Source organism: Orbicella franksi, chromosome 3 (genome assembly GCF_964199315.1).
Source record: "Orbicella franksi chromosome 3, jaOrbFran1.1, whole genome shotgun sequence".
NCBI classification, from domain to species: domain Eukaryota; kingdom Metazoa; phylum Cnidaria; class Anthozoa; order Scleractinia; family Merulinidae; genus Orbicella; species Orbicella franksi.
Window position 1 is genome coordinate 11,654,114 of NC_138147.1, and position 15,166 is coordinate 11,669,279.

The following is a 15,166-nucleotide window of genomic DNA, read 5'->3' on the forward strand; positions in this document are numbered from 1 at the left end:
TTTCAAGTATTGTCACACGTTTTTCCTAAATTTTGCTTTATTTATCGGTGTTTAACATGCACTGCAATACCAGAGTTGAAATCCACAATATGCGTATCTGTTTTTCCTTTGGAACATGCACCTATGAGCTTAACCTGCAACTCAGTGCACCTTTTCCCTGTATTGGAATGAAGTTACCCAAAGAGTTATTAATGATTGTCTAAAACCTAAACCAAGAGTTGTTCTCTCAGGTATATTATCTAATCTTGTCATAACAGACCTTTTTACCGATATGGGGGCTATCTTCAATAAATTAATTGTAACGTTTTTTGAGTTATTTTTTTGTAAAAAAAATACCTCTTAGTCGGCGCGTCGGGTATGTTATGGACGGGTCAATGGGTGAGTGAGTGAGTGAGTGAGTGAGTGAGTGAGTGAGTGAGAGATGTATGTATGTCACACCAATCAGATTGGATCTACTATGAACAGCCAATCAAATTTCTTGTTGTAAAAGTAAATGGTACGTGAGAAACACAAGGTATGTATAAACACAAGGACTTTGGTAATTGAAAAATAAAGAGTGACGTGTATGTTGCCGGTTTGTGATTTTTAGTCCGGTTTGGAGGGGAGTGTGACAGTTACATACGTACATTGGGTTGTTTTAGAGTGCATAATTTTCAGTGTAATGGTGGCTAGTTATGAACGAGGTGACTCATGAGTTTTGAAGCAGTTCATGAGTAGTAGGCAAATGGCAAGAGATATTTTTATTTTTAATTACAAAGGGTAACTTGATAGTTTTGTTTTTCACAAGGAGTTAATTCAATTAGAGGTCACGAATCGTCGGTTCTAGTTCTTAGGACATGTTTTAGAGGAGACGAGACTATTTAGACTTGAAGCAGTTGTAACGTTTACAATAGTAAGTGCAGGTAACGACTGTTTTGTTCTTATTGCATGCAAATATAACGAGATATTTTTATTTTTTAGTTACAATGGGTAATTTGACACTCTTGTTTTTCACAAGGTAGTAAATTCAATTAGAGCTGACGAATCGTCACCACTTGTTCCCACGAGATGTTTGCTATTTTTAGTTACAAATGGTAACTCGACACTTTTGTTTTTCAATGGGAGTAAATTCAATTAGAGCTTACAAGTTATCGGCTATTGTTCCCAGGATATTAAACAAAAAAGCTTTCATTTCTAGAGTGTTTTTACGTCTCTGCAGTAGCAGTTTAATATTTTTATTTGATGGGCATTTTATGACATTCTTTTCAGTCCGGTATTTTTAAAGGTAAAAAGTATGAAAACTGTTCAAATGTTCTTTGAAGACTGTGTGGCACCAAGTTAAAGTGCAATTTAATTAAATCAGACTTTCAACGTGTCAGAGAGGTTTTTTCTCTTTCTTTCAATTTTCGTTGAAGTAGTGTTGTTCCGTTATGTTGTGTAAAAAGGGTAAACTTAAGACTCGTATAAAATGCGAAAAGGTCTCTTAACTTGAGTATTTTTGAGCAAAATTTCCTCTTGGGGGCTGGAAGGGCTCCCGAGGGGGTACTCCCAGAAAAATTGGTTGGGGGTGTGCGGCCCGCCTCCCAAAACCCTTACCCTATTTATGACCAAAATCTGCGATATTCCTTACGCTATTTATGACCTGACAAAAAATTCGAAACCCTATTTACGACCTGACCCTGAAATCAAAACCCTGTTTTAGACCTGCGTTATAATTAGCTCGCTAGTTCAAACCAATGTTAAATTATCGTAAAGATATAAATTTTTGAAGGGCTTTTGTTGATTTTCTTTCCGATAATGATGAAAAAGTGGCTTCTTCTTAAAGCATACCCATATCAAGGCTAGAGTGCAAAAACCGTACCCTATTTATGACCAAAATGACCAAAAACAGCTAAAATCGATACCCTATTCATGACCAAAACGGCTGAAAAACCATACCATCGGGGCCTAACAGACCTATATAACCCATATAAGGGAGTTCCCCCCCCCCCGGGGGGGAAGCGCTACGTGATCGGTGAGTGAGGAAGTTATGCATGTGCGCGTGTCAGACCAATCACAGTGTGGGTTGTATCAAAGAACGAACAAAATTGCCTGTTAGAAAATAAGATGGTATCTACATTAATCTGGAGACGTGTCAGATTACTGTAGTTTGTTCAGTCAAACATTTTATGGCTTACTATTTAGTTATCTTACCATTACCGATGTAACATCGTATGTACATCATAAACTCCCAGTTTCTTTCTTGCTGTACATCGCAACCAAAAAACTTGTCAAATCAACCAAATCATTACTGTAAACAGTTCCATGAATGCTCCTATCTCTGAGACTTATAGTTCACAAAAAATAACGCTTGCACGCCTTGCGTGCCTATGTTTTATGGGATGCTGAGGGGGAAACCAAAATTCTAATCTGGTTTATTTGTGTTTTCTTCTGGTTGATTACCCATGACACCTAAGGGCCCATTAACCGATTCACGCGTGCGCTCGCGCGCGTTGCTATGGAGGTGAAATTTCACTTCCGGTTACTTGCCTTAGCCTGAGCGTGGAACACAAAAACAACTCAATAACTTGCAAAGTCGCTTACATTTTAGAAGTGTTTTCTTTGTGTTTCACAAGATGCAAAGTCAAAAAAGTACAAGCAAAGACACAATAAGAGAAAAACAGAAAAACAAGAGCAAAGGAAAGAGAAAAACTGACTCTATGTGGCTTTGTGTGATCTTACCGAAGTCAATCTCGTTCCCAGAGTTTTCGTTCTCCTTGACCAGCGGTCGGAAAACGAGAGCTTTGGGAGCAACCATTTTGAAATAACCGAATTCTGCCCATCCGGTTTCACTGCGCAGTCTGCATCAATGGCGCACGCGAGGCGCACGCCTGAAATGGTTGCTCCCAGAGCTCTCTTTTTCCGACCGCTGGTCAAGGGGAACGAAGACTCTGGGAACGAGATTGCACCGGAGCGCACTGGTAGAGTAAATTGCGTAGGCGTTGATAAGGTGAACTTCCAATATACATCGGGTGCACTTCCAGTTTCTTTAAATATACTAAAGGAAACGCGGTTTTTCATTAAATCCAGCCTTTTTCAACGAGTTACGATTAAAGCCAACGTTGAAAGCATAGGACACATTCCTTTTACGAAGTCACGCTTTTTTCAGAAAATTACGAATTTTTTAATATTTTGGAATTCTCTCAAAATCTGACCTTTTAGAAATGAAACAAAATCTATGTATAGCGTAATGAGGATATAAATTGAAATATTAAATCAAAGAAAAAAATCCCGATAAAGTAATTTGCCTGGAAGCCTTTGCATTTTTTTCAGTATTAGTCACATCATCAAGTGCCTGGCCTGATGACGTCATCACTGCTGTTCCTGATCATGCAAAAGTTAACACACATGAAATAACTCTGAAAAAGAGATTATCAAGGTAAGAGAGTGAATCCCCCATATAGGCCTTATCCCTAAGGTAATCCTTCTTAAGTTATTGTTAGACATGGCACCCAGTTCTTTCAAGGACGTTACTCGCGCGATGCGTGGAGAGGCCAAGCGACTTTCTCGCAACTATCTGAGACAAAATGGCGCGAAAAGCCGGAGGTCATTTTATATGTTTTGATCTTCAAAAGACGTTTCATAGCAGAGATATTTTCTGCACTCGGCCGTCTTTTTGTTCGGCTGGGCTTTCATTAGCTTTGTGCTCGTTTGGCTGTTCATTTTTTTGCCGTTTATTCGGTTTTAGGGAGTTAAATGAGTAAACCACAATGACAACGGCAACGTGTACAATGGCTGTGTAAGCGTGCGTTATAATTATTTGTTCATTTCTTTGCCGTTCTATACAAAACAGCAACGTGAAACAGTCACATCCTGCATATTCGAGGGAACGTGAACTACGACGGGCAATTTTTAAAATCTCTTTTTCGAATTTTGACGCTGTCTTACATATTTTGTTTGAACTATTTTTGACAGTGATAGACAAATTGAGTGAACCTAAATTCTCGAGAGATTCGTAGGTTGAATATAAAGTCGATATTTAATCGACAAGTTGCCTTTGGCGTTGTTATGTCTAAACTGCCCTTTGCTGCTTGGGCGCGAACGTCTGTCTGCATTTTTGACCCTCTGTTTGTTCGGTTGCCCAGCGTGTTCGGGCGTTTGTTTGGTTTGCACTCGTTTCTCTAGTCATTTCTCTGCCGTTCATTCAGTTGTTGTTGTTGTTTGGGTAGGGGAGACATCCGTCTCTTATTGAAACTCCTATTTAAGTTTCGAAATATATCAAAACATAGCGAGGGCCAAAGCTCCCTTGCTTGTAGTTAAAATATCAAAGAAGACATTCCCCAGAGCGTGAGAGGTTTTCCTTCGCTTTCAAATGAAACGAAGCGAAACATAAACAGATCCTCCACGAAAACATCTACGGAACGCGCGAGTAACATCCGCAGAAGAACTGCTTACCATGTCTAAGAATAATTTAAGTGGGATTACCTTGGGTAGAAGTCCTATATGGGGGATTCACTCTCTTACCTTGATAATCTAATGCTCTGAACTAACTACTGTAATATGATATTTATTATGGTTATAAGAGAATCAATTTTCCTTGGCAACGGCTCGAAAAGATCAGTTAATGGGCCCTCAAAGAGGAAACTATACAAATTTATAGTATATGCAGCCCTGTAAACTGTAACCTTTCGCATGCTTGCCCCCTGGGAATCCCATATGCTTTAAATTAATCATGACACCTAGACTATGTGAAAGTTCTTGGATTGAATGTACTGTTACAAGAGATTATCAAGGTAAGAGAGCGAATCCCGCATAGAGGTCCTCTAACTAAGGCTGATTGGCTCAGTGATCTGAGAACCCAGTTGAAGGCGTTTGTGGGCGGAGTTTGTTTGCGAAGCAAGAGATTTTTCTTAGCTCTGTTTTCTCGATTAAATTTTTTGGCTTGAAGCGGACACTTTAAAGAGTTACAACTCAAAGGGAACTTCTTCGATTGCACTCAAATTTGGACAGTAGCTAGATTAACATATAATAAACCAAATTGTTTCTGCGAATCGTTTATTTCGAAATATTTTTTCTCCGAGAGCGATTTTTGTACGATCACTTCACATTTTTTAAATCCTATTTCGAACATGTTCTGTAACTTTTTACTACAATTGAACATGGCAAAACGCAGACACGCTTTTTAGCGCTTTTTGTCCTTAAACCGGGGGAAGAATAAATTGGCGAAAAACAAATTCGCTTTGACTTGTAGCTTCCAAAAGGTGATTAGGGCGCTCGCATTTAGTGGTCCTGAAAAAATCGGCAATTCATTTCATTTCAAAATGTTTGGTATAGGTTGATAGCCAGCTCTATAAGCTTTAATTTCATATAGTGGTTTAGGAATCTACCGCTTAAACCGGACGCGCTACATCGCTTGGACGCGAGACACCTCTGAAGGTATACGGTAACCTTAAGAAGGATTACCTTAGTTAGAGGACCTATATAAGGGATTCACTCTCTTACCTTGATAATCTCTTGACTGTTACTAATCATTCGCGTTACTTCATGGAACTTGATAGTGACAAGTGCTTCGAGCATATGGAACAATGTGATATATAATTTGTTGAACAAAACCCACAATTTAAACGAAATCGATTCAATAAGTTAGTCGGTCGTTGTTTTCAAGGTCATAATTTGCATCATCGAATAACGGTTCTGTGCACGCTTCTAGCTCATATCTTTCTTTCCTTCCCAACATTTTTTTTTAATTTTTCAACTTGAAGAGAATGAGTTAGTACAACTTTTAATTATTATTTGCCCACTCCGAATTCACTTGCCCATTCTCGTCCCCATAGCCCTTTTCGCTCCTCTTAGCCGGCGGGGCCTTGGCACGAGAATCGAAGGGCTCTGGAGACATAGGATTTTCGAATTTTTGATTGGCCGTTTGAAAACAAAGAAATCTTGAACGGAAGTCAGAATGTTCGAGCCGATTGCTGGCGCGAAAATATGAAACAGCTGTGACCAACGGTGTTGAGCGGTGTTTAAAATGGAGGACATGGAGGACACGGAGGATTTGGGCCATATTGTTTAACTCACGGCTCAACACTTGTCGCTGTTGCAACAAAACGGTTTTTTTAGAAACCCCAGTTGATATATTCGGCGGGGAAAGCAGCAAAGAGCCGGAAATTTTAAAAGTGCTTGAGTTTTTAACTGGGTAAGAAATTAAGTTTGGCGATGGTTCGAACCATGTACAGAAAGGTGAAGAATATTGAAGAATTCCGTTCATTGTTGCTGGCACCACTTTCTTCGCAGGAATTGTCGATCGTAGGGTCTTGTGTGAAAAGAGTTTGTGGCTCGCAACAGGTTGGAGAATCACCTTCGTCGAGTCAGCACTCGACGAAGAGTGAACCGCGGAAGTGTCGAAAGTGGTCGGAGGTGTCTTTTCCCTGAGGCAGCTTGAGGGCGATCAACGTCACAACAAACACGATTGCACTACAGCGCCTCTCACAATTTTAAAAAATTGGAACCTTTTATAAATGCGGACTTAGGGTTGGTGTTTCAGAAAATATGTCTAAAATATATTACTGTTTGTACTTGAAGGAAAACGGTGTGTAAATGGTTTTGTTTCCTGGCGAATAATTGTTAGCATATTTTTTGCTTTTGCATCAATGGAAGGAACCATGGGAAGGTCAATGAGTGATTTCCACTTTTCGTTGCTGGCGCCACTCTCCAAATGGGGAAGTGGAACTGATGATAATGATGATGAGTGGATAATGTTTCAGCTATGTACTGATGCAAAAAGTTAGGATGTGTTCCTTTTGCAGTCATGTATAATTAAATGATTTAGGTGAAATTAGGGTTTGAAAAATCCGGTCTCAGCAAGGCATCAATTTCAAAACAAATCTGTCACTGCATAAAACTATACACATTCAATTCTCAACTCTGATATATGTGCAATTGGAAACAGACATTAAGATATTCTTTTTGTGTTTACCACCTGACAACTGATCACTGAGAGACTTGCAATCAACGCCTAAAAATGAAGAGACCTCTTTACCAACATTGAGGGTAGAAAAATATACCCATTTTTTCAAGTCTCATATGAAAAATTTGGAGCAATTTGGCTTTTACTAAATAAATGAGACTTGATTTTTTCATTTCATGGGTACTTAAAAGATTAGTAACTGAGGAAATGTAAACATTAATAGTCTTATAAATAAAGTTTAAAAGTTTACAGTGGATTAGAAATTATACAATGTGTTCATCACTTACAAAATGGGGACTAAGCAATGAAATTTTCCCTTTTCAAGAACAAGTGGTCAATCTATAATTTCTCCTTTATACTATAGCAGTAATATATTTTCAAGTAGACAGGCCAAGTTAAGAAAATTATCAACCTAAGGATACTGTTTTGAGGTCACATTTTCTAATTATATTGTCAATGTACGACGTTCACAATAAGAGTATGTAAATTGGAGTAAATCACTTTTGGGGGCATCCTCTCTCTCGTAACTTGTAGTTTTGCTATGTACAGGAGAAGCAGCACTTTGATTTTGCCATCACTAGTGTGTGGTCATGTTGAACATGTGTACGAAATGTTCTGCCTATTGGGGTTCACTGCAATGATTTCTGGATCCTGACCATTCCAAGGGAACTTTGTATAACATGTATAACATAATAACAGCAATAATATGTATGACATTTTGTTTGCTCAGTTATTGTTGCTGTCAGTGCAACTACAGGCACCATTGCAAATTTGGCACCTAGCATACCTAGTTGGGCATATGCAGGCCAAAAACTCTTCTTGTAAATACAATGTATGCACATAGCCAGAAATCCCGTACAGTCAGCGGCTCGAACGGCGGGCGCGTAAATTTCTGCATTCAAGATGGCGGATAAACGAAGAGGAAAGCATTCCCAAGGCTATTATCGGAGCTTAAATGCTCTCAATACGGCAGATTTCATTGAGAGTCGGTGGAAAAGGAAAAAAGGCCCTTACTTTCAAGTGGAAAGAGTTTTAAGCTGCAGGAGAAATAAAGGAAAGGTAAATAAGACGCTTGTTTGAAGCACGTAACGTCACTAATGAACTGATAACCTTGTGTACACTTTTTACCGCACACATAAACAAGTGTTCTATGTATTTTGTCTTTAAGAATGAGTACCTAATTCGTTGGAAAGGGTACAGTTCGCTGGAGGACACGTGGGAAGTGGAGGAAAACCTTAATAAAACCGCAATAAGGTGCTTCTTTTAGCATTAGTTTGTCCAGTCAAAATTAAACGTACGAACTTAATTTTTTACTACTCCTCGATCTAGTACGAAATAGTTTGGGACACGAGAAGAGAAGATAACAATTTTATGTCATCTTTCGCATTATAAGCAATTTTGTTAGTGTTTTTATTTGGTTATTGTTTCACTTTCTGCAAAAATATTGCATGTATTTTAGACAATAATGGATCCCAACTATTTTCTTTAGGGCATTTAGAATGTCCAAACCCTCAGAGGAAAGAATTAAAGAGGGATCTGATCTACTGGCAGTTGCTATTCTCCAGCATCTCAAGAGCAAACATCAGACAGCCTCAGCCACAACTGTAGTAGAAATTAGACATGATGTTTTTAATTATATTTTTAGAGGACGAGGAAGACCCAGCACAAAATCTGGTTGTACTTTGTTAGAGAAGACTGACTTTAACCGCTGTTCTTTTTTAAAAGAATGTCCCGACTGGGACTCTTACATAGACAACCTTGGAGATGGCACACAAGTCATATTTCCAATTAGAGCAAAACCTTTTGTGAGCTTGGGACCACAGACACATAAACTTGTGGAGGGGAAGCTTGTACCTAACCCCAGATACCATCTCGAAAAAGTAAGTTTAAGTTTTAACAAGCGCTCAATTACAGTATTGTGATTGAAACTGAGAATGTGAATGCATGCTTTTAGATGGGTTTAGGTACAAGCTAATACCCTGCTTATTAAGCGCATTAATAACCCTGCTTCTAAGAAATTATGTTGTTATGTCAAGTCAGAAAGTTACATAAAGGCTTTGAAATTGTTGTTTATATTTGTTTATATTTTGAAGATTCCTCTGTTTATGTGCATGCTTTGTAGCTGCTCAGGCTAGACTCTTTTTTTTCTGTTTTGTTTGTTTACCCTTTCCTTTCCCTTTTCTGTTTCCTTTTCCCCCCATCGTCTATATGCCTTTTTCTTTTATTTCCCGGCCTTTCATGATCTGTGCCATTTCTTGCTTGGGGTTGTTCATTCTGAACTTGTGATGTAGATGTGTCTGGCGAGTTGTTGCTTTCCATGTTGGGTATGTTTGCTTCAGGTTGTCTCTTTTTACCTGCACGCTTGACACTGATTTCTTGCTCCCAGTATTGAGAATTGTGTTTTGTGTACTTTCTGCTTGCTCTTTCTCTTTCTCTTAGAAGCCATTGTCTGTTTTCAAGTCTAAGAATATCTCCAACTGAGTCAAAGTGGTTTGATTTTCGAAGCACTACATTCCTTGCTGAGTCATTGTTTTTCTCAACTCCTTGACCAGTGAATACTTTTAGAGATTTATGTGTATGGAGGAAATAAGGGACATGAGCAAAAAGTACATGCATATATGGAGTAATTCTCTTTCTTTCATAGCCAATTCTCTTTCCTCTGAGAGAAATAAAGGTCTCCAACCAGTTTTGTGCCTTGTGCCAAAAAGTGTCGACAGATTTGTCTGAGGACCAGGAATTTGTGTCTTCATACAAACTTCTGAAATCACTCCACACCTTGGATATTTCAGTGCAGGTATTTGGCTGCAGCACTTTACAGAGATTTTCTGGTAGCAAGGAGAGAATTTTCTTGTTGTCGTTTCCAAACAGACTTGTAAATTCATACTTTCCAGTGCCTTTATTGTCAGCTGGATTTCGGAGTTCCCAAACATCAAAACCCACACCATAGGATCTGATCTCACTCACGAGCTTTTTCAAATGGATGCCTTGAGGCTCTTTGGATGATTTTTCGAAATCTTCAATCTTATCCCAGTCAATGACTTCAGTGATAATGTTGTCTAGCATCACATCCATTACACGTAGCAGCAGGTGTAACTCATCTACAATGACATGGTCAAGGTCTATGTTCAAAAGTGGTTCCTTCACACAGCAGTAATCACCTTTTCCTTTCCTCACCAGCTCCTTAATTTCCAATAGTGTTCTCATCATTGGTGGTGAATTAAAGTGATGGAAATGCTTGTCTGTTTCCCACCTTTTGTCTTTATGGATTTTACACCATAGGCAGGCATATAAAGATGTAGCCCCCTTAAGTCCCATGACTGTCAGTAGAAATTTATAGTCCCCTCCTAGGAAAAACTCAAGCTTAACTTCTTGACCATCAACACTAATAGTGCCTTTGTCAATCAGAGAATTTATTTCTGAAAATGTAGTCTTGAAAGATACCTGTAGTGTTTCATACTTTTCACTACCATTGACTACTGCAATGGTATGATTTCCTTTGGCAGACATAACTTCGTCTTGTTTCTGGAGTAGTGCACAAGAGAGAAGAATGTAATTAGATTTCTGTGTCATTTTAGCTCCATCCCCACTGATTTTTATTTTTAGTGTTTCATTGCCAAAATCAAACTCTGGATTTTCCTTTTTAAAAGCTGAAATTTGCTGCAAGAGAAGTGATTCAAATGATACTTGTGCACCTTCATTTGTTCCAGGAGTAGGTGTCACATGACAAAGTTTGTCCAGATCATTTCTGCATTGTTTAATCAGATAAGATCTTGGAAGACCATTTTCAATCATGCTAAATTCGTGGTAAAATTCATCACTGACACAGAATTTATCAAGAAGATAAAGAATTTGTTCAACTTTTTCCATGTCGGAATCGTTTATGTTAGTAACAGGATTTGAACATTCGCCTGATTTTTGTGCTTTGGTTTCAACATTTACTTCGTATGTTTTCCCTGTGTCTGCCTCTTTAACTCTAAGTGATTCAACATGAAGGCCAAATGCTTGTGAAAACCACAAAGCTGTTTCAGCTCTAGTCAGGAAAGCCTTCAATGTGCGCTGTCTGTTCTTAGTCTCAGAAATTTTTTTTCCATTGTAGGAAAACCCTTCATCTTTCTCAAGGCATTTGATATACTCTTGAAGTTGATTGTTGGTATTTTGAAGTTGACATAGTTCCTTACCCATTCTGTTGATAGTGTCCTTCATTTCATCAAAAAGGTTTTTTTTTCTGCCTCCAGGTTTGCATGTGCTGCTTTCCATTCTTGTAGATCATTTTGTAGAGAAACTACCTCATCTTCAACCTCTTGAAAAGAAGCTAATTGGTCTTCATGTAAATGAAATTTCAATGTTTTCTCATCCAATTGCTCCCAGTTTCTCTTACCTTTATTTGTGCGATACAGTGATAGAACATTTGCTGCTCTTTTTGCAAACTGCTCATGGACATTTTGGCGTGTACCCATGTCATCTTTGATTACAAATGCATGTGCTGGTGTACACATATCAATTAAATCTGGAAACATTAGCTTTCTTCCATCATTGACATAGTAAAACTTGGCCTTCCCATTGCTTTTGGTATATAGAATTCCCTGGAGGCCTCTATAGTTCCAGAGGAAGTTGATATTCTCAGAGTTGTTTGTAGTTTCTAAAAGAAAATTTAAAAAAATAATCAATAAAAACAAACATACTCTCAGGCATAAATCAATCAATCAATGGACAGTATAGAAGAGAATCCTGGCTTTATACACTGTAAATAATCATATTTACTGAATATATATTTAAAAGAAAATTAAAGGTGAGTGAGATTTGAACCCACAAAAAAAGTATCCACTGAAAAAAGGAGATCCTGTTGATAATAAAGTGTATGGTAGATCACAAAATAATGAGGACAAAAATGATGTATTTTGCTCTCACATCACCTTTTTTTAGCTGGATAGACTGGCCTTCATCAGGGTCATGTTAAGGCCTCGGGAAGTACATTTTATGCAGCTGAAATGTTGGTGATGATTATATATATATTTTTTTATGTTATGTTACTTTGTATCTTTCATCTTATGGATATTCCCTTCCCCTTTCACTCTCTACCACCCCTACCTTCTTATCAAGGAATCACCAGAGAAGGTTAAGAAAATATACCAAAAAGTTTACAAGGTTGTAAATATCAGGACAAAATTACTCACCTTCTTGATGAGAGGAATTAGCATCTTGACCCGCTGTGTTACCGCCGAAGAACAGTATTTTATTTTTGTTTTATTTTGATCGTGACGTTTCGTGTCAATGACATGAATTAGCTTGCAAAACTTTGTAACCACCCGGCCGGACTCACGTGGAACTGATTTTGTAAAACTTGGACGTGTCTTTGGTTATTAAAAAAGTGGTAAAATCAAATTTGTTGTCGTTATGCGAGTTCATTGGGGACTAAAGAAGTAGCGGCAACATTTTCTGGTCCTTCGAGCCGGATGAGAACGAGCGAATCGAAGAATTTGGAATTTGGTGTGGCGAAGATTTTGGAATTTGGTATGGAATCGACCGAAGCGACTGATGGCGGTCGCCATCTTGGCCATTTGGATTCAGCTCGTACTGTGAGTACTAACATTGTTACTTTAAAAAACAAACGGGCAGCCGTCAAAAGAAGGATCACGAACACGTTGAAGAAATTAGAGTCCACCATCGAACAGTATGGTCGAAAAGCGATTATACGTGGATATGTCAACAACTTGCAGGAATATCTTAACGAAGCGAAAGGCCTCAATGATGAACTCGTCTCAGTGATCCCAGAGAACGAGCACGAAGCCGCAATAGATTGGTATGAAGAACAACTCGATAGAGTCGAAGACGCTAAACTTCAGGCCAACGCACATCTTGACGAGCGGGCAGAGGAAAGTTCTAGCGGATTAAGCTCGGTGAAATCATGGAAAACTTCTTCGACAAGAAATGTCTCCCAAGCGGCCGAAATTCGCGCTAAAATTACTTCAGCAGAAATTAAAGCAAAACAACTTGCCTTGGAGGAACAGCGAAGAAGAGAGGAGTTCGAAAAACAACTGGAGGTTAAAAGGAAACTTGAACTTGTCCAAGATGAAGCTCAAAGGCTAAAATTCATGGCTGAAGAAAGAAGAAAGACTCAGGAAGCCAAGGACGAGGCTGCACGCCTCGCAGCAGAAGCAGCAGTGTTACAAAAGGTACAAAATGAAGTTAATGATCCGGAAGCTTTGTCTAATCGATTGCTTGATTTTGAGGATGATTCATTGAAATTTGTTCCATCATCTAATCTTGATGAACCGTTAACAATAATTCCTCCACTACTCCCTGGTTTGTTGCAAGGAACTGGAGCAAATCATGGAACTGCATTGCCACCTGACAACCCTACAAAAGTTGTTACACGTTCACCTTTGTTACAACAGCCAAAGTCAGCTGTTTCATTTATTGCACCTCAGGGCACGAAAAAACCTAATGAAACATTGCCTTTGTATCACTCGTGGATTGGAGATTTACAAAGTGGAGTACAGCATCCAGCTTTAACTAGTACGGACGACCGAAAAACAACCATTTGTGGTCATTCTACTCGTGACTCTCTTCCAAAGTTACGCCTAAGTAAGTTTGATGGTGACCCTTTACACTGGTCTGATTGGTCCTCAATGTTTAAATCAATTGTTCATGATGCTAATCTGTCCCTTAATGGCAAAATGCAACATCTTCAGAACTCTGTTATTGGTAAAGCTAAGTCTGCAATTGAAGGATATGGATACAGTGGAGATTCCTACTATGAAGCACTGAAAGAACTGGAATCCAGATTTGGCAAACCTTCCCTTGTTGTGAAAGTCACACTTGACAAACTGAAAAAAACAGCTCGATTACAAAATGACAAACCTCAAGAAGTGAGAAATCTGTCAGATGTTGTGTCAACTACTGTGTGGACATTTAAGAAGTTTGGATATGAAAGTGATCTGAAAGCAGAAGCTAATGTTTCCCTTGCCGTTGACAAACTGTCACAGGAGCTCAAAATCAAATGGAAGGACAACACCAAAGCTACCAAACTGGAACGACCTAGTCTTGATGACTTCAGTGTGTGGTTAAAAGGTCAGGCAGATATTTATGATGATTGTTGTTACCCAAAAATGTCAAGTAAGTTTCCATTCCAACCTCATAAGAAACCTCGGTCTGGTGGATCAAATGGAATGACTGAAAAACAGAACACTTTCTCAAGTAACATTTCACCCCGCCCCTGGCCAACAAAGTCCTCTTGCATTATGGGTGATGGGCAGGAACACAAGTTATCTTCTTGTCCCAAGTTTAAGGCTCTAAGTGTGGAAGAACGCCTAAATGAAGTACAGAAACATAAGTTGTGCTTTTGTTGCCTCAGTCCTCGACATTGGCTTAGCAATTGTTCAAATCAAAAACAGTGTGGTGTAAATGGGTGTACGCGATTACACAATGCTCTGTTGCACAACTTGAGAAATGTTTCGGTGGAAAGCAGTGATGCAGTGTCTGCTATTAACCCAGTAGCACAAGCCGAAGTTGGTTCGTCTACTGAACATTCTAACACATCTCACAGAAGCAGTCACACCTCTGTTCTGTTACAAGTAGTACCAGTAACCCTCTATGGTCCAAAGGGATATTTCAACACATATGCTATGCTGGACACAGGAAGCACTTGCAGCTTGCTGTTAGTAGATGTTGCTGGAAGACTTGGTTTGGATGGTCCTTTGGAAAGTGTGGTCTTAAATGGAATTCAGAAAACATCTAAGCTTATGACAAAGCGTGTTAATGTACAAGTCAGCCGATTGAATGACCTTGGTACCCAATTTGATGTGAATGGAGTTCTTGTAGTTGATCACCTGAATGTGCCAGAGAAGAAAGTGAAACTTGATGAGCTACAAGAAAGATGGCCACACCTATCAGACTTGGAGCTGACTGAAGTCGCTGGGACTCAAGTCACTTTGCTCCTTGGTAGTGATGTCCCGGAACTTATTGTTCCCCTGGAAACTCGACATGGTCCAAAGGGTTCCCCTGTTGGTGTTCGCACTAGGATTGGATGGACTGTTACTGGTCGCTTACCTGGCCATATTCAAGAATGTGAATCTGTTTGTAAAGTTCATGTGGCGACTCCGGATGAGGAACTCAATGACACCGTAAAAACTTGGTGGCGAACAGAGAACTTTGGTTGTCGTTATGACAATGATACCCAGCGCTCAGTTGAAGATGAAAGAGTCATGAAATTCTTGAATGAAAGTACACGTAAGGTGGATGGTC

At 39.1% G+C, this 15,166-nt stretch overlaps 1 protein-coding gene and 1 pseudogene across 1 annotated transcript; one reads left to right on the forward strand and one right to left on the reverse strand.

Annotated features, from left to right (window-relative positions):
• Nucleotides 1-7,776: 7,776 nt before the first annotated feature.
• LOC145481249 (uncharacterized) lies at nt 7,777-8,845 on the forward strand. The gene is made up of 3 exons (XM_081459701.1): nt 7,777-7,981; nt 8,091-8,176; nt 8,412-8,845. Exons 1-3 carry the CDS (start codon nt 7,826-7,828, stop codon nt 8,842-8,844), a joined length of 675 nt encoding a protein of 224 aa, XP_081315827.1. The 5' UTR covers nt 7,777-7,825; the 3' UTR covers nt 8,845.
• A 203-nt stretch (nt 8,846-9,048) lies between these two features.
• Nucleotides 9,049-11,866, reverse strand: LOC145481226 (uncharacterized; annotated as a pseudogene).
• Nucleotides 11,867-15,166: the final 3,300 nt, after the last annotated feature.